General features: G+C 29.8%; 1 protein-coding gene across 1 annotated transcript; it reads left to right on the top strand.

The window, feature by feature from the left end:
* Nucleotides 1-677: 677 nt before the first annotated feature.
* On the top strand, nt 678-21,592 carry LOC112689079 (acetylcholinesterase-like; the record flags this gene model as incomplete). Its single annotated transcript, XM_025562588.1, is given in 8 exon segments — nt 678-1,301; nt 5,201-5,506; nt 7,190-7,562; nt 16,137-16,279; nt 17,412-17,570; nt 18,426-18,589; nt 20,364-20,509; nt 21,201-21,592. Coding segments are annotated over 8 exon segments (1,995 nt in total). The 3' UTR covers nt 21,365-21,592.
* Nucleotides 21,593-21,948: the final 356 nt, after the last annotated feature.

Raw genomic sequence — 21,948 nt, 5'->3', positions numbered from 1 at the left:
ATTTAAATATTTGTTTTTCTGCATTTTTTTTAGTCACCATCAAAAAAACTATAAATATTTAAGTGTTTTGAAAAAAATAATTTCATAATGATACGTTATTAATTGATAAAGGGAGGAAAATAAAAAATGCTGAATAATAAAAAGAGAAAGTACCAACACAGAAAATATATGATTAAAATATGTATTAGACAAAGCGTTTAATATAAAATTAAAATATAATTTTAACAAGTTAGCACGCACACACATATTATTATTATAAATCAACGTCCTTTTTAAGTAAACTGTCTGTTAAGTTAAATGTACATAAAATAAAAATAGTCAATAACAATATCTTATTTTTAACCTTACTGTTAGTTTCTAAAACAATCGAATTCCCTAATTCTTCTTTGTATAAATCTATCATTTCGTTTATTATCCAACAATATTATCTATACATTAACTGGTTACTTATTTTCATCGAAAAAAATCATAAAGTTAAAACTTGCCTGTACGATATTAGAGGTATCGATATAAATTTCGATATAAATTTTAGCTCGTTCGACAAAACGAAAGCTGCTCAGGGGAAAAATCAAACAAATCCGTGGGCCGACTCATGCAAAATGTTTCGAATACAACACGCGTAACGTGTAAAATATGATTATTCTAATACGTTTATTTTTGCGTTTGATTTGTTTTAGAACACTCGTGTACGTCTGACGAAAATTTATTGAAAACAAATTATACATAATCAAAAGCGATTAAAAAAAATAAAAATAAAAACTATGAGCGTAGACTGCGTATACACTAGTGCGGTAGCTTTGCTGCTGTGCTGTTCGGCCATCCTGGGTCGGCCATCGTCCAATGGTGGCGCGGACGGTGGTGGCGGCGCCGGCGGCGGTGGAGGAGGCGGTGGAGGCGGCGGTGGCGGTGGCAGCGGTGGCGGCAGTAGTGGCGGCTCGGCAGCGGATGACACGGAGGAGAACCCGGTGGTGGTGACCAGCACGGGAATGGTGCAAGGGTACACGAAGATCATTGCCAACCGCGAGGTGCGCGTGTACACGGGCATACCTTTCGCCAAGCCGCCCGTGGGCCCGTTGCGGTTCCGACGACCCGTTCCCATGGACCCGTGGACCGGCGTGTTGAACGCCACCAAGCTGCCGAACACGTGCTACCAGGAACGGTACGAGTATTTCCCCGGTTTCGAGGGCGAGGAGATGTGGAATCCCAACACCAAGCTCTCCGAAGACTGCCTTTACCTCAACATTTGGATACCACGGAAACAGCGTACCCGACACCATTCCAACGCCGCGCATCATGCCAAGGTGAGTACCTGAGTTACCTAATGTGGCCGCGATAAAATGTTATTTTATGTTTTCATTATATATTTCTCAACCGGTCTAAGTAATATGTACGTTTAATGAACACCTGTATAAACTTTTAATATTTTACAGAGAAGCAATGTATACGCAATACGGAAATGTCACATTTCGTGAGGGACTTTGAAGTAGATTAGGGAAGCAATTCGAAAAGAGTCAATTTTACCTGTGAGGAGGTTGGGAGAGAAAAGTAAATTGATGATATGGTCATGATAACCATTGCAAGGAGCAGTGATAACGTTGGAATCAGCATTTATAGGATAGAAATTTACGTTTCACACGTTCAAGCATAGCGGCAACATTCTCAACTGAGGGATTTCGAATAACACTTCTGTAGTCAAAGATAGAGTAAACGAGAGCATAGAATAATAGTTGCATAAAGAGAAATTACTTTGAAGTATGAAAAATTAACTCAAAGATTTTCAGTACATTGCAGCTGCGACTTTTCCAATGTGTCTAGTTTGAGAGAGATTATTAGTAACAGAAATTGCAAGCTCTTGTTATATTTTAGATACGTTAGCCAATCACAATTTTGTATGATTTTTTCAATGCTGTTAGTACGTGGAAAATAAATGAAAAATAAAACCTTATTCCACTAATATTTATCGCATGGTACGATATATTGTATACACCTTGGTCGTTTAAGTGGTGTCCGTTTGCCGCTCTAGGGCCATAACATAAAATATACTTAAATCCAACCAACTATGTATGTATTACTAGACTACATGTTACAACATTGGGTGTATCTAATACTTCGTATGGTAAGCGCGGACAGAACGGGAAATACGCACGGTTTTTTTTATTTATTAAATCATTTTTCAACTTTTTATACAATATACACTATACGAGTATCTACGTCTCGCGTTAATATCCATCTGGTCCATCCATCCAAATCTGTGGTTTTAAGATTTTGTTGTCGATTCTTATCTTTATGAACAATTACTCACATTTATATATTTTTTCTTTCTATAATACGCGTGCGAAATCTTGTAGATCAAAGTACATTAAAACAATCTAACGTACCATTTGTTAGGCTATTGAAGATAATTGTTGTTATAACAATATATTCATAAAATTACAACACAAAACATAGACCTTGATGAGAATAGAGCTTTTAGACATGCCTCCACGTATTGTGTCTACATAAAAGATTCTCGAAGTACGATCGAATTGGTTAAAACTTATCCGAATTCTCGTTCTTTTTTCACGTACATGCGCTAATTTTACACATGTAAAATAATGATAACAAATATTTTGTGAGACTATTGTATGTATAATAGTACCCGAAATCAATTGAAATTACCGTAATGGTACTGTACTAATATAATACGATAATCGATATTATTACGAATTCTTAATTTGAGAAAATTTAGTCGACATCGGTGTTTCATACAACTGTTACTTTCGAAATTAATTTTCGTACGTTTAGGTTAAGAAAATAAATGAATAACCTATCAATAAAAAACTTAATTAATATCTAATGCCTATTATATAATATACAATTAAAAGTACTTATTATGTTCACGCACTGCAGTGCAAACGAATCGCTGTACGTGATCACTATTTAACAGTGGGATACTGGGATTTGTGTATGAAACAGTCACCGTATACTCTTGCAGCTGTGCGTATGTAGTGGATCATATTCAGTGTTTACTCGGGTAAGTAGTAGCAAATAAATAAGGTATGAATAATCCACGGGAGACGACGGGAATAAAAAAATTACGTACGCAGCACGTGTGACTAAAAATTTCCAGATAGTTACACACATTGTAATAACCGAGATTCAACGGATCCAAATACACCTCGAATTTTAATTAAAATGTTTTGTACACCGTTCTATTATTTTAAATATTTTCTGCTCAAGTTTTCATACCGTCGTAGTAGGTCCGGAAAATGTTTTGAAGATGGTTTTGCAAATTTTGTACGTTCCATAGTATTAATGTGAAAGCAAACCCAACAAATGTTTCGGAGATACTTTTATAATTAACACTTAAACCGAATAATATTGTTTGAATGGTGTTTATTTTTTCATAAAATACTTGAAAATTTTGCTTTGATTTTCGCAGGATTGTAATATTGTATGTGTGTAGAAAATAATATTATTTAGGTGCGCATAATGGCCAATAAAATTAGGGGATGTTGCGATACAGTGAATGTGTTGATATATATTATGTATAATATAATATACTTATTAAATTTGAGCTTAAAACTTATGTTTTTATATTATTATAACGAGAAATATTATGCATTTCAGTATAATACATCATATACATATTTCATTGTTTATGAACTTTACCGCGTTGAAAATGCAAACAATACATCAACGTCAGATGATTTTAACTCATCGTAAAATAATAACTCGCATTATCGTGTTACGTGGGGCTTTTAATGTACAGATTTTTTTGTAAAGATAAAGTAGAATGAAAAACTAAAACCATTCCATGATATCATTATACCGTGCTTGGATCCAAAGAAAAAACGTAATTTTTGTTTTGCACAGTGCTTAACGCGTATAACGAACGAATATTGTAAAAATTATTATAAAATGTTTTCATGATTTCTAAAGATTTGAATACAATTTTCAAATACTTCAGGTGAACGTTAAATTTATTAATCAAAATTTCCCACACACGTGTCATGTGTATTAAGAAACGTGTACGCTTTGAAAAGGATTAATTCGTTTTTTATTTCATTATTATTATAAATAATGAATTATAAAAAAAAATTGAACAGGATTTTTTTTATCTTTTTACTAATACTTGTTTTCTTATACACTTCCAGTTGATTTCATACATTTATTCCCGAGACTCATCGTCTCACATTATACCAACGTGCATTTGTCACGTAAAAGTTTGTTTTATTGTGGCTTTATATTTAAAAAACATTAACATAATGATGTTGAGTATTCACAGCTAGCGTCGAATAAACCTAAATGTAAATATACGTTCAACAGATATTATGTACAGTACATAAATTTACATAATTGTGTTTGAAACGCAAAGTACCGTTTGCGTCTCGAAATCTTATTATTCTTAATCGTCACGGTAGCACACAAATCATTAGTATAAACGCAGCTATAGTGGAACGGGGAGTAATATTATTCAGAGCTAGGAGTCAACGAATAAAACTTCTCATTCATCCTCAATATAATATTGCGTTATAATATCGTAATATCGCCGTATAGTATCACACAATAGCAGTGCATGTGTAGTCACGATGCGGAATTAAAATTAATTTTGAATAAACGTTTTATTCTTTCGTGGGATATTATTATTCTGTACACAAGTGTTATTGCGTCTCTGATCAATTGGATGACTATTAGATTTTATACTGAATTTGATATTAAATATTAATTAAATTGATCAAAGATCTAATCTATTCTAACCATATTCATCTTAACTTTTAGTTCCTAGTTTAATTACAATTGCAAAATAGTAACCGTAAATTCTGTGATCTGTGCACGTATTCAAAACGGTTTCAAACCAGTTTATAATTGAATACGATAAAAAATTATAAAATAATATTTTTTCTAAGAAGTATTTATGTATACCTATATATGTTCAGGCTGTTTGTGATTTACATCTAAAATGTCCTCATATAGTTCATCAATGATCATGAGAACATTGTGAACAAGTATTTCGAAATTAGATGACCGAATTACTAGTTCACGTTTAAGATTGGTTGATCTTAATTCTAAGAGTACGATGGACGTGTCCTGTTCGTGTGGTGGTAGTACGCACGATTACATAACTAATATTGTATACACGATAATATATTATTAATTCGAATGAAAGCAGATCGTATATTATGATAATAATTGATGATCGCGTCCCGATCGGTTACAGATACCGGTACTAGTGTGGATCTATGGCGGAGGGTACATGTCCGGCACGTCGACTCTGGACATCTACGACGGCGATCTTCTGGCGGCCACGTTCGACGTGATGATCGCGTCCATGCAGTACAGGCTGGGCGCGTTCGGTTCGCTGTACTTGGCGCCCGAGCTGCCGAATGACAGCGACGACGCGCCCGGCAACATGGGCTTGTGGGACCAGGCGTTGGCAATCAAGTGGATCAAAGAGAACGCGGCGGCTTTCGGCGCCGACCCGGACACGATCACGTTGTTCGGTGAATCGGCTGGCGGTGGATCGGTAAGGGCACACGTTCATGCGTAACCAATTTACAACTTGCGCGCACGTGCGACACCGCGTTCCCGTGTTTCGTGTGTACGACGATCGTACGCGGAACACCAGGCAACGGCCGATTCGGTCACATCGAGCGGACCGAAAGTTCAACAACAGAACCGCGTCAAGGATGTACTTCATAGGAGAAAATTGTAGAACGTAGGAACACTTAAGGGTGTAAATAATGTGACGATACTTTCCTATAACTATCAACATTTATTTCCATAACCTATTATTTAGCTATTCTAAATATACTTCTTTTCTTCCAACGGGGCGACACTTGTCCCTGCATCCCTGGATTCGTCATCGGTCCGCGACGCCTACCCGTCACGAACGCAATATCGTCTTGCGTCACGGGCGAGAACCGATGGATTCTGTAAAGGCTCTGTTGACTCTATTGACATGGGTCCCCCAAATTATCCAGATATCTACGAAAACGGTGAATTCTCGTACATCAAATCAGTCCAAAAATACAATTATTTGTATTTTTTTTTTTACACAAGTACCCGTATAGTACACGTTACATTTTTCCAATCTACAATTATGTCGATATTGTATATATGACCATGTACCAACTTAGGAATAACTAAAAAAAAGACTGTGCTAAATGCATGAGTTTTTTTCCCCCAAATAACGCCGTTGAGTGCACGTGTACGAAAACGTCCACTACGACCGTTCGGAAAAGTTCGAACGGCCAATTACGAACGTACCGATGATGTAATGATCTCCAACTTTCTGGCTGGTTACGTACGCGATAGGTCTGCTTTCAATGTGAAAACGCGGGGATTGTGAATAGCGATAATAACAACGTTCCACTCGTTCTCGGAAAATAAATAAATGTGCGCCCGTGCGAGTGTAATGTAGTATTATGCGTACACGCGTGCAAAGGTGTTCGATAGCATGCAACGATTCCGAACATCGGATAATATCGAAATTGAAGAAGGGAGACCAAAGCTGAGTGTCGAAATTAAGAGACTTATTTCGAAATAGTAAAGACAAATGAAAACAGCGATTGAATGTGGTTAGTGGCACTGCTGTCTTCCAGTGTAAGTGAAAAGCTGCTGCGTGACAAGGTATGATGGTGGAGTAGCTGATAGTGGTGGCCGCTGCAGTTCTCCAACGGAGGCAGAGAAATAGTTTCAGGCGACTGAAGACGTAGTGTGCTGGTAGTGAGGTGGCCGCTGTAGCTCTCTAACGGAGGTAGAAAACCGGATCAGACGACCTAAGACAAGAGTCCAATCTGCCCATGATGAAGCACCAGTGAGATTAAAACCTGTCGTGTCTTTGGTGCGTAAGTCGGCTCCGTGAGGTCTTACAACACCAAGACGGTTTTATGTCGAAAATTCTTCCGTCCAAGTCTAAGTCTTCTCGGTAAGGTTCCCGGGAGAGAGAGTGTTTTGTTGCTGCTGCGGCCAGGGGCTCTTTTATAGGCCAAATACGACAGAAATGCGGAACCGGTTAAGTGGTATATTTTTGAACTTGTGATATGACTTAGGTGATACTCACGGGTGCGCATATTTTCAATAAAGGAATCACAGATATTCACGGGCTCGTGTGTCTGCAATAAATCCACTGTACCAATAAAAGCGATCTTACGATCACTTAGAAGTACTCGTATTTATATTTGAAAATTTTATGCCTGATTTTCAGGTGAGCGTGCATCTGATTTCGCCGATGACCAGAGGTTTGGTAAGACGCGGTATCATCCAGTCCGGCACAGTGAACGCGCCTTGGAGCTACATGACCGGCGAACGAGCAATCGATATAGCTAAAAAGCTGTTGGACGACTGCAAGTGCAACTCGTCCGCACTAGCCAGCAACCCCATCGGCACCATGTCGTGCCTGAGGTCCGTCGACGCGAGTGTCATATCGAAGAAGCAGTGGAACAGCTACACCGGCATCCTGGGATTCCCGTCCGCGCCCACTGTAGACGGGTCCTTCCTACCTGAACACCCGCTCGACATGTTGGCAAAAGCCAACTTTTCCGACATCGACATACTCATCGGCAGCAACTTGAACGAAGGTTAGAATATTATCATTACCTAAATCAGTGTTTTGAGATACGGGGTATCCAGAGTGTGTAGCTTTTAACCCGGAGATCACGATCCCATAAGTGATTGCGAATGATAACTGATGAGTCACCAAAACAACAAAAAATTATATTACATTTTTGTTGTACAATAATTTATATGCACTTATATATTATACATATTCAAATGTCTTTACGTTTGATACTTTAAGTATAAAGTCTTATGTTTCTGTAATTACTTATGGTCGACTTTAAGTAATATAAGAAGAAACGTAAAAAGTTGAAATCACCGACATAAGGAATCTTTTTTAAAAATGAATACCTCGCACTGCGTTAATCATACTTACAATAGCATCGATAAAATATAAAAATCAAATTGAATTTCGTCTTAATCGATTATGACACTTAGTTCGTTTTATAGAAAACTAACGACCCACTTGGTAGTCCTGCAGGAATAGAAATGGTCATAGAAATAATTTTTAATTATTAATATATCTATTAATATATAAATAAATTCTATAATTATTACAGTTGATAATTTTCAAAAATCAATATGATTATTAAATATATTATTTTTTTCTATCCGTGTCGTTTTGTGCTTTTATTAATATGATTTACACTTAGAATCATAACTAACTATTAGATTATTGAAACTCTCTTTAGTTAAATCATATTAAAGAACTAATTTATAAGACATTGAACAGTAAAATATTTAATAAAATAAAATAATATATTAGATTTAATAGTAAATTATTCTCGTTGCTGCGTGGACAAATGTTTGGACATTATAAAAATATGATTCGTATGCTGAACTTCTTCTTCTTAAGTTTTATAGAAACGAAATTACTATACTAAAATTTACATTTTTTTCTTTAAATATTTATTCATGTTACATTCAAACCGGGTAAGGCAACTTGAAATTGAAAATTCGGATTTATACTTCTCTGAAAGTTATTTTGAACATTCTATACCATATAAACTTCGACTGTTTCAAAGTTTTTGTTTTACAAAAATGTGAAAATGTTTCTTCGATAACTATTCTGAAAGCTTTTTATAGTATAAAGTTTCTTGAGACAAACTGCTTCGCCGGTCAAAGTAAATTATATTTATACAACTAATGAAATTGTATTTATAGTTTTAACTGGAGATTGTCTCTTTTATATATATTTTATTGACTGATGCCATTTAACTCATAAAGGATACATTTTAAAGAAAAATAAGTACTGAAATTTATTTTTTATGTTATGGGATTTTAATTTAAACGAATAAAATTCAATTATTTCAAGATTCATTAGAGTAATATTTCTTTAAGATAAAATATTCAATACCTATGTATAATACAAATATACATCGCATCGTTTTTTAAGTGTGATTTATGATCACTTTGAAACGTATTATACAAATGAATACAATCAGCACAAAAATACTTACATTCGGGACCAGTAACTCACCGGTTTTTCATTATTCAATGTCCTGACAGTATTTTTATATTACTACGGTGTACCAAAAATAAAATAAGAAACTTTTATTTCCCAACTAAAATATAACATGTTTTATTTAATATTATTATTGTTTATTAGTCAGGCAACATATAGTTGAAAAAGTAATAACCTTGTAGACAAAAATGAAATTCAAACATTTTTATTCAATTTGAACAAATTAAATTTACTATCAAATTGATTAAGTTTATATACTCTTTTCTTTTGAACATTTAAATGAAAAAAGTCTGTTTATTGAGGTCTGTGTACTATAACAAAATCCTTTGAATTTTTTTTTTTAAAAAAATAAAATACTAAAAATAAATTTTTTATTTATTATTTCGATATTTGATACATAAGGAATATTTGATAGTATCATAATATTATAGAAATATTAAATAATAATTTATGTTTTTATTTTCGATATGTGACTTGTGTCAAGGACGATTGATAAGTTATTTATTTATATAAATATTCGACACTATAGTGAAACGAAAAACTTGATAGTATTTGTATATTATATTTACGTGTGGTGTGTGTGTGTGTGTGTATGATTCCCATGCATATATTTCTGTTGATATAATATTGTAAATTTAGTTTTTAGACATATACGTGGATCTAACTTCATAATTTTATTGATACTACGTAATTGTCAATAGAACATGTCTTAGGTAATGTAACGCGTTTTATTATTTTATTTATTCAATCATACTTTTTTAATTTATCAAACATAATAAAAGTATACAAGGCCTTGAGTCAGGGGTTACTTAAGGACATAATTATTTGATGGAATTTTACCTTGTATATTTATAATTTTAGATTTAAAGTTATAGTTCATAAATATACTTATCGAAATGAGTATTTTCCGAATATTAGTGATCTATTAGTAGCCTTTGTAGTTCACCGGATACTAACCGTACAAGAGGACATATTTTGAAGAAACATCTCGTGAATTGGGGCAGTTAGGTAATCAACTTCACATCATATTTATCGAGGCTTATAGTCAAAATATAGTCTGGTATAACCTGACAATTAAGTATTGGCTAATTTTTTTTTTTTTTTTTTTTATAGTTAAGTTAGGTTTTTTGATTTTAGAGCACAAAAATGAGGTTACGGATGAAAATGCGTAGTGGCTTATTCTCGTCGATCTGATATAGTAGAACTCTGTTTTTTTAGTTTTTAAATACTGAACTAATGCATTGTATACAATTAAGTTTGATATAGAAAATTTTAATATATCGGTTGTAGATTCGAATACAAAGTTTTTAAAAATAGAAATTGTTAAATTAAGCCCGAAAATAGGACTGAAAAATCGTTCTGATTAAAATATGAGAAAATCTTCGATTTCAAATAGATAGATTTTCAACAAGGTCATATTGGGTGATTGGATCAGAGCGTTTGGAGGTACCGAAAATAACTAATTATATGAACTTTCCGATTATAACAATTATAAATATATGCACATTGGAGATTATACGATTGAGTTTACGTATGCCATTTCGTTAGCTTTGAAAACAAACGTGGATTGCAAGATAATGTAAAATGTGATCGTTCTGAGGCAGTAATGATTCAACAGAATGTGAATAAATAAAATCGCAATTAAACCCGCGGAAAACGATGCCATGGTATTGTGTTTAAGAATAATGTGTTAGTATTGTAGTACAGTTTCCCGAAGAGAAGTATAACTTGTAATCTAGCATATACGCATCTGCCGGGGGTTATTTCAGTAAGTCGATAATGTGCGTTGCGTGTCGTACGAGGAACCGGGTCAAAAGTGCAATAAAATGAAAAAATAAAATAAAAAATAATTTTTACGTGTGCGCCTCGCATTTATACAAATATTCTCTGGACAAATCCCGCGAACATTCGAATAATGGGCTCATTCGTGTTTAATGGTCGGAAACTTTACATAGCTTTTATATAATGGAAACGAAAAACAGTGATTATTTTTTCTTACCGACAACGTTTGTCTTATAATATTACTCGTACACACTATATCATAATTGTTACACACCACTAATACTGTTGCGTTGATACTCATATCCTATTCAATATCAAAAGATTATATATTATAACTACATTTTGAGACTACTTTATTATTATTTCATTTGATTTAAAATATTTAGATTTAAATAAATATATTTTGTGGTAGTTACAATACAATGAATTCAATCGTGAACCGTAGTAATAATATTTTTTCTTAAATCGCTTAGACTGTATTTTCGATATAAAAATGACATAAAAATAAAATTCCTTATATCCATTAATGATTCATACTCAAATCATAGAATACCAAATTCAGTTACGAAACTATAGTACTTAAGTAAACGCAATTATAATTTTGATACCAATTAAAACCGCTTAATAAACGTATTGATTGATTTTTTTTTTATTAATTCGAAAATACAAATAAAATCCAATACTCTGACCAAAAAAAACTACTTCATACTTTATGCTATTTTTATGATTTGTATTATATTCAAATTAAAAATCTTAATATCAAATTGCCAAATATTAATACGAAACCTACTGCATATTTATATATGTATGTTAATAACAAGTAAACTATGTAAGTGTATCTCCCTCTTATACATTTTCAGTCATTTTAAAAATATTAATAAATTAAGAACAATACAGGATTTATATTATAAACTTTAAAAAGATAAAGTTAAGATTTAATATATAGTAGCTTAAAACAGTTTTATGATATAATAATGGCGAGTAAAATAAAACGTATATATACGTTAGTTTGACGAAATTATTAAACTGGCATAAGTATATTCAAATTACATACTAGAATAGAATAATAATATATTCAAAACAAAAAACTACTTATAATTACCTATAATATCATTAAATCTTATCATCGATCACTCTCCCTCTCTGAAATTGTATGTCTGTGGTCGGAAATCATTAAAAAAAAACTACTCGAATCGATGGTCAAGGAAGGAATATTATTTTGGAACACGCGCAAAATTATAACACGGACGTTATGTAAGTATTACTATAGAAATACTTGCCAACCGAAATTCTGTGCCAGAAATTCGAAAAACTTTCTTCGATACGCAAAATTGTTTATTCGCCATTAACACAAATTATGAATATTCCTGCGGGAAAGATACGAGTCAATGGAATTATTTTGGTTAAGCTTGATTTTTCTTTTGTTATAATACACATATATTGACATAGGCTTTTGTTTTTTTTTTCTCAAAATAATTGATAACCATCTTTATTTGGGGTGACCATGGGACAATTCTCTACAATCAACCTCTTACAAACATGGAATGCTTACTTAGAACTGGTAAATAATAATCAGGAAGATTTATATTAACAGTGTAGACAAAATTACTCAATGCCTACATTTGATTAACGCATAGCTTACGGAGTCCAATTGACGTTACTGACAAAATTTTGAAACGCTTTTTCTTTATAAGAACAATATATCGCAAAATTATTTTATAATTTATTTCTCAATAGTATAGAAATATTTTAAACGTTAAATTAATAAGAACTATTTAGAATAAAGCTTTTTTGATATAACTATGATAGAAAATTTGTATTTGAGCTTTAATATAAATTGTATAACAATGTTTTAAGTATTAAAGTATAATTATTAGATTATTAGATTAAATCTCTATTAAAGTTCTATTTAAAAATTATAATAAAAATTACATAGTATATTATGAATTTCACTTTTATAAAAATAAAAAACAAAAATAAAAACAAAAAAATTAAATTATGACAAGCCAATTAAAATTATATTTGAATATGAATAAATACGAATATTAACAAATTAATTATGTGTCTTAAAAAAGTACACATTATTTTAATTATGTTTATAAATTCTTTTTTTAATTTTTATTAATTTTTATTTATACAGAACAAAACTAAAGGTTGCATTATAAATTGTACGTATTATACGATTGCTTACTAACGTTAAATTATTCTCAAAGTTTACCTAATATAATATTTAAGGACCAAATTACGAATCCTTAATCTTCAATTTTATATTAATAAGTAATATCTTAAAGTTTTGATTTTGTACGTTGGGTCAATAATGAACCATAACAACTATTATAACGAAAATATTATAGCAATAAATAATAATTACAATAATACAAAAAATAAATAATTTTTTGTATCTCTTTATATTTACATTCATCATATATTTATTATGGAATATTAGAATATATAATTAAAATATGTAAACAATCATAAATATTTGTAATTTTTATTCAAAATTATTGTTTTTATTTGTTAGTATTAAAATCTCTGGTTAAATCCAAACTAAATTTAATATATTATCGTTTTTCAACCTGAAAACCTAGTCACCGTGTTAGTACTATGGATATAAATTGATATATTCAGAAATGGTTTGATGATTTTTTTTCAAACCATCTCGTCCGAAAACATTTAAAATTAAATTAACTGCTAACATGTTATATAAAACATTCATTTCATCATGGTTCGGTCTTCATGTGTTGAGAAAAAATGTAAACGTTATATTTTAAACTCCATGAAAAAATATATTATAAGTTCTAGTCGAGATGGACGCAAAGTGATGCTATGAGCGTTTGGTAAAAGTATATATAAACGTCACGGCAACATCCATTTGCACGACCTAGTTAATTTTTTTCCTTCATACTTTATATATAAATGTATATAGTTTTTATATATAATGTAAACGCGAGTGCGTTTGTGTTATATAGTCATTTTTTACATTACTCTTTTACGTCTGAGAAATTCCCATTCGTCATCTCTCGACTTGTCACAAGTGTCCAATCACTCTGTTAGTATTTGGTTTAACCCCATACAAAACTCTAACAAATCTCTGTGGGAAATATAAAGAAGTTTTTTCTTCTCGAGCAATACACAATTTTAATCACTATCGTGGTAGTTTCAATTAATAAAATAAAATAAATTAACGTGCATATAATAGGTAATATAAATATTATATAATATTTTACCCCTAGTTTATTTGCAATTTACGTAAAAAAATATCATTAGGTGTTACATCGGCTCAGTTGGATGAATAAAAATAAAACTTATGAATGTTCTTTCGGTCAATAACTCAAGTATACTTCAACACTCTGAAAGTAGCGAATCATAGAAAATCTAGCATGTGATACAATTTTATATTTATATATCCTTTATTTTTACTCAATACAGTTTTTAAACATAATTCACATGATTGAAAAATAGAAAAATATAATATGTTTGGCAGTTGTGATAACTTTGTACTTCATAATATAAATATTCAAAAATATGATTAATATATTATTTATATAATATACACTCCATTCGATGAGAGAACACAACTCATTCGTGCATTCCCACCACTTTTCAGCGCGTTTATTCTGCCGTCTCAAACTCAAATTTCCACCTTAATTATATGTTTGTATAAATATTATTCATTTTAAATAATTTATATTATCACTTTATTTTCTTATCAAAATTTCAATCTAAAATTTAATTACTTATCTTATCTAAGTAAAATAAAAATAAAATCACTGGTTTAAAAATATATTATTTATAGAAAGATTAAATATTTTTGCAGTATAAATACATGAGAGAAAATTGTAATTTTATGTTTAAATGGTTTTGATGTATTTTATATCAAATATTTTTACTGTGATATAATAAGAACTAATTTAATCATCGTAAAGCAGAAAAAAGAATCAACCAAGTTTTCATTTTTGCTTGCAAAAATTGATATTTTTAAATTATATTAAAATAATTATGATTTATTATACATATCTTTTAAATTATTTATACTTAATAATAAAGTTTTAATTTTATGAATTGTTAATTTGACAAGCCATTATATTCTTACAACAATAGTTTTATTAAATTCGTTTTTTTTTTTTAATTTATTGTTATATTATAATAATATTATTTTCAGTTGTACAATCTGTTAAGTAATACGATTTTGTTGATACTTATTTTTAGTATGACTAATTCCAAATTACAATATATTCATAATATTATATTCATTGTACTACCAATAAATATATCTATTATAAAATGTATAAATATAATATATATTTCTATAAATAATAGAATATCAATTCATGATTTTTAAATATGATGTATTATTTTTTCGTTTTTTTATACACACACGCACACATATATGTATATATGAGTTAGTGATGGTTCGAACTGTTCGGTTCATAAACTGAATTCAAAATGAAAAAAAAAATCGAACTGAACTATTTACCATTTAAGTTTGGTCGAAATTTGAACTTGAAAATATTCTTAATTAAACAATCTAAATTTAATTTTCTCTACTTTATAGTATATAATAAGTAACATAGTAGTATTTTTTTTATATTATCACGATTAAGTATGATAAAATAAAATAATTCCAAGTTGAAACATGTGTTTATTTTTGTAAATATCTATAGGTAATATTATTACAGATTTTTTTTCATATTATGTGTGATAATATGATCAAAACCATAAATCTATTTTTGGAAAACTAAAAAGGAAAAATATAAATATTGTTTTTACTTTATATTTTTAAAAATATTATCAGAAATAATGGTATGGAGTATTAATAAATAATTATTATAATTTATTATATGTTTTTAGTTGTTAAAATATTGTACGATGTAGGTAAAATGTTTATAATTTCGATATATTAATGAAGAGGAAAAAAATTATGAGTTCGAATTTTGGTTCGATAAAAAATTTTAATAGTTCAGTTCGGTTCGGGTTCATAATACTTTCACAATGTTCGGTTCGAGTTCAATTTGACATCGAAAAATCAGATTCGACCCATCAATAATATAAATATGTTTTTTATTGTGTACAAATGATTAGGGCAAGGAACTTGTTGAAATAACAATTTAATGAGAGAGGCTCAACGAAGCGCAGGTTTCTCATCAACCTTGCACACAGTTATAATATATTGATCACTCCCTTCTCTTCAGTAGCTTTACCCTTCTTACCTCTCCATTCTTTATTCATTTTTCCCTTAACATGATACATTTTTGATAAAGTATCAGCTAACAATTAATGTTTTTTTAACATGAATAATATGTTTTAATTTTATTTATAAATTTAATAAATTCTCTATTTTTATTTACAGGAACGTACTTTTTACTATACGATTTCGTCGATTTTTTTGACCGAACTTCGGCTACAGCATTGACAAGGGAAAAATTCGTACAGATAGTAAACGTAATATTCAAAGATAGAACACAACTGGAAAGAGACGCAATCATATATCAGGTTAGATGAACTAATTTTAATAAAGTAAAAATAAAAAAAATAACGAATATGCGAATACACGATAATATATGATAAATATTCTATTATGATAAGAATAACATTTTCTTAAAAATGAATACCCTATCGAACATACGTTTTTTTATAACGTTTTACGTTTATAATATTTTGTGAACCCTTAACAGTTTTAATATTAATCATAACTTTTTATAAACGAGGAAGTTTCATAGTCAATACTTAGTTATTTAATTGTAATATTATAATCACTCTCACTATCCAATCTACCAAAACCATTATTATAGTTTTGAAAATTTCACAAATAAGTTTTAATCATTAGCGTACTTTGGTTGAAAAGTGTTTTATAACAATATTTTCTGTTTGGTTAGTGTTACATAAATAATTTAAGCAATTTTATTATAAAAAGCAGCACATATAATGGCGTTGGATAAATCTTTAATGGTATACTAAATAAAACATTTGTCAAAATATAAGTAAATTACAATGATTTTATTTTTCAGTCTGTTGATTCACTTCAACGAATACAATTGTTCATGTAACATAACAACCGTTTCGTATCCCTTTTTTTAATCCAGCGTACTTTTGAATTCAAGAAATTGAAAATATACAACTATTTTTTTATCATTCTCAAGTTGTAATGAGAGAGTTTTCAATATAATTGCAATTTTATACTTCTTGATGTATTCAATTGTTCTCTTGATGTCTCTAGAAAATACGAAGAATTGTTATTCATAACCCGTTGTGCAATTGTTGATAACTGTGCAGACTATATAAGAGTGGATCAGAGCATTTTTAATGTTCAAATATAATTTTCGGAAAGTAATCTATTTATAATATATATGATCAATATAAAATATAATTTAAAAATGTAAAACAATAAACACAAAAATCCGTAATATTTTTATTTTATTTTAGGTTAGCAAAAAAAATAAAATAATTTTTTTTTTTTTTTTAATATTCAGGAGGTGGGGGAGAGTTTAAGCCCTAGCACAACCCCTTATATACGATCCCAGGTTAAATACAAATTTTAGTTTATTCAAGTTCACATATCCTATTGTGATGGATTATTTTTTAATTTACGACTGTGTAAAATTATCAATTAAAACTACTATTGCAGTACTCGGGATGGGAGAAAAAAGAAGTGGACGATATATATTCAAACCAGAAACAATTGAGTGACATAGTGGCAGACTACTTTTTTGTATGCCCGACCAACTTGTTTGCCAACATTGTATCAAGTCGTGGAGCTCGCGTGTACTATTATTTTTTCACCCACGTAAGTCACTCATATTACTTTTATACGGACGATGTTACGATCATATTATCACAATGTTATACCCAAATAATATGCACACAATTTGTGTTATTTATCGAGTATTACAGCACGAAATTAAGCATTGTGAACAAATTTGAATAACTTTATTAGATATTAGTATACAGCATATATAATATTTAGTATATATGCATATAAAATAAAATTACATGACAAACCCATATCATATATTGGTCTGTCAAGTAATTTTATTTGATCCGAATGGTAAAAAGCTTAATGTTTACCAGAGGATTCGAAATAACAGTTAATCAGTGCAATCGCATCTATTATATCAAATAATAATTACATGGCGTAAAGGTGCAACGTGTTAAGTTTTGATGGTTGACTGAGCACTACGGAATGAACTAAATTTTCACGAAACGAAATTTGAAATAGGGGACAACTTAAACGAATGTATTTGTTATTGAATAAATTTTTCGTGCAATTATTATACTATAGGGGTGATGTTAAAAATTTCGACTTTTGCAACATATAAAAACTATTCTAATAAACATGGATATCTATCTATCTATCTATAAGTATAAATAGTAAATTTTACTGTGTTGATAGAAAACTATTTCGATTATTGTACTCGTAATAGGACATCTCGTGGTGCACTACAAAATTGTAATCATTTATAATCAATTTGAGAGTTCAATATTATATTGAATATTATCGTACCGTGAAATATTTTATATAATTCTGAGTTGCGATTTTGTTGGAATAATATTGTATTGAAAATTATAATATGGTAATAATTAATGATAACATTGATGATATATTTAAATGTACATTATACTACTTTGATTCGTTTTATAGAGAACGGATTCACATTTATGGGGTGATTGGATGGGCGTGTTGCACGGCGACGAGATGCAATACGTGTTCGGCCATCCTTTGAACATGTCAATGCCGTACAATGCTAGAGAAAGGGATTTGAGCATAAGAATTATGGAAGCATTCACCAGATTCTCGTTGACTGGGTAACATATACGTTTACACTATGTTGTATTTTACCTATATATTTGTCGTTGTCATTGCGGTTATTAAAATATTGTTATTATCATCCGTTGTTATGGAACGTTTCGAAAGAAAGAAAAAAATAATAATAACAATAATTATATTAAAAAATGACATAAATCAATCGACGAAAATAAATAGTAAACCACCACACCGCTGACATGCAAAAATACCGTGGCTTTATATTAAATATTTATATATATAAGGAGAGAGAGATGTGTAAACTAATTGGCCGTGGTCACGCTTTGGCGAGCGTTTTAAAAGGGGTAATCCTACCGTTGACCGGCAACGGTTATTATATAGGATTGCGGCTGATAAATGAGATTATTTAACTGATAAACCCATTCTATAAATTTCTGCATCATTTCTGCACGAACATTTCACATCGTTTAATAATAATAATTTTTGTACTCGGTACCGACTTAATAAATGCTAAGCCTAACATCTTGTATGGCCTATAGATAAATAAGTATTCGTGATAAAGTTCGTTTAATACTACCTAATATTATAATATATCACTACACCATACATGCTGAGAATTTTATGCACGAGCTGTTTTTAACGGTGTAATTGTAACTTAACCCCCCCCCCCCCCCGGTTCTTAATTTGTTTAAAACGTTTAAACGTACAAATACACATCATATTATATACCATATACTATATCATATTATATATTGTAATAGTATTATTAACTAAAATATATACCCGCTGCAGTAAGCAACAGCATATATTATTGCACTTTTTGCTCGGTTTTATCACCTTACACGTTTGTTTGATATATCGATTTAATGTATGCGCTCTGAATAAGAGGTTTTTTTTAACTGCATACTGTGAATGAGTAGTATGAGATATGAAATATGATGTAGTGAATATTTACTTATAAGGTCGATATGACTCAAAATTGAATTCATTATCTGACCTGGGATAAAACAAAAGTTTATATTTTCAAATCCATATACATGTATTTATATTGAAGTAATCACCGAGCGATTCTTTTTCTGAGATCTGTAAGCGTTTATTAAAATGTTGTCTAAACATTGTACAGTTACAGCAAGTTTTGTTTTTTGTGTACCAGATCGAAGATGAATTTTTCTGATAATTCAATAAGCGCATCAAAAACTAGATATATAAATAAATTGACATGTTACGATGCTGCCAAGTAAATATCTGATATAGTTATGCTTTATCAATTTAACGATAAACACATTTTGAGTGGTGTAAACATCAACATCGTAGAATATAAATTACTAGCTATTATCAATTACATTATATTAGTTGAACTATGAAATAAACATAATATTTATTTAATTTCAGTTTGCAGTCTTTTACCTTATGCAGTATTCGTAGAACTTTCGTCCACCGACACTCTTAAAAGGTGTTTTAATTAATTGAAGGATATTGTCTACTATGTTATCTATATTGTTCATCTATACATGTGTTTTATACGTCATTTGATAATTTGTTATGATTTAAAATATACATATTATGTAATACACATATATATGTAAAAAAATTTCCTGTACTTACTGGGCTTAAAATACATATTAATTTAAACCTATACGACAATGCCTTTTATTAATTATTTAAATTAATATTTTTTTTCAATTGAAGTATTCCTAAGAAAAATATTTCAAATTTAACAAGTACATACAAGGAACGGTATTATAATTTATAAAATATACCCAAAGAAATTAAATTGATTATTTTAATCTAAACTGATATTTATTTTTATTTTAGAACCCCTGTCTCGGATGACATTGAATGGCCATTATATAATGAAACAAGACCAATATATCACGTATGGAATGCAGCGGAATTGGATGTGGGTTATGGGCCTAGGGCGACTGAATGTCAATTTTGGAACGGATTTTTCCCAAAAATAGGTATGTCTTGGTATTAATTTATCGTTGTATCAAAATGTATAATATATCATATTTAAATATTAATTAAACTCTAATAATAATTAATATTTTTTTTTTAAAGAGTATTTGGATTTAACATCATGTATAATTATTACATATGAATTTCTGATTTTAATTGAAACATATTTATATTATTTACTTTTATCGTTTAACTGTTATGATCGCATATTTTATAAACCAGTTTATCCCTACCTATGAGTCACGAAATATTTTTTATGGGTCGTGACTGTCGACCAGATCCATCAGGCTGTTCAGTACTATGATTATTAATAACACTATATTATCACATATTTTTATTCTTAGTATTGGGAGTGGGTCGCGTAATTAATAAGCAGTAAATGTATGGGTCGCCATTACAAATAGGTTGAGAAACACTGTTATAAGCTAAGGAGAAATATTTCATTTATATTTGAGCGTTCAGAAGTGTATTGCTTCAACAAACAATTATTGTCTCTACTCTTTGGAAATATGATGGAATTTTATATTAACAAAACAATATCAGATTGTAGGAATTTTACTATTATTACCAGTTATGTAATTATTGTATTTTAATTTGAATAACTATCGACGATAATCTATCGTTATTATCAAAAACATTCTATGGTTTCATATTATTATTATTATTATTATTATGTTTCGTATTTATTTTCAGCACGAGCACTGGAAGAAAGCAGTAAGACTACATGTGAAGATTATTCTGATTTTATACCTGCAACCAACGAGAACTGTACGCTCCCAACATCGTCCACTGCTACCAAACAACAAGTTTTCTTCGTTATATTTATCATAATTCTACCGGCACATGGATTATTCTAAATTAAAAAATTAATAACTAAAACATGATAAAAGGAAAAAAATGAGAAATCTAAAACATTCAACAGCCAATAAATGGTGCCATGGCTCAGAATGCCAACACTATACGACATATAGGCTGCGAAATCAATATATACATATCAAAATCACATATCATTTTAAAATTTAGATAAAACCTAAATGGAATCTAAAACGTGATATAAGTGTTAGAATTATCATGATTTTCAAGTATTTATTAGAATATAATAATATTAAAAAAAATAAATAAATAAATAATAAAAATAATAATAAATAAAATTATCAAATTATAATAATAATAAATAAGAATAATATAAAAGCTTGATATCTGTTAAAAAAAAATTATTAAAATAATAACGGGAAAGACACATTTTTTATGTCGAAAATCCAAGTAATACCGTATAATATAATATAGAATCTATAATTATATAAAATTAGTATCTTCTAGTCAAATTATCCGTAAACTTATTGATATGAACGAGTAGGGAAAAAAATTTTTTTTAAAAAATTGTAGTAATAATCACATAGTGTTTCACAGCACGTTCTTTAAAATCAAATCCATTTCGTCC

This window comes from Sipha flava, unplaced genomic scaffold, assembly GCF_003268045.1.
Source record: "Sipha flava isolate LNK unplaced genomic scaffold, YSA_version1 42_pilon_pilon, whole genome shotgun sequence".
NCBI lineage: Eukaryota > Metazoa > Arthropoda > Insecta > Hemiptera > Aphididae > Sipha > Sipha flava.
Note: the sequence above shows the minus strand (reverse complement) of the source record. Positions and strands in the feature narration are given on the sequence as shown.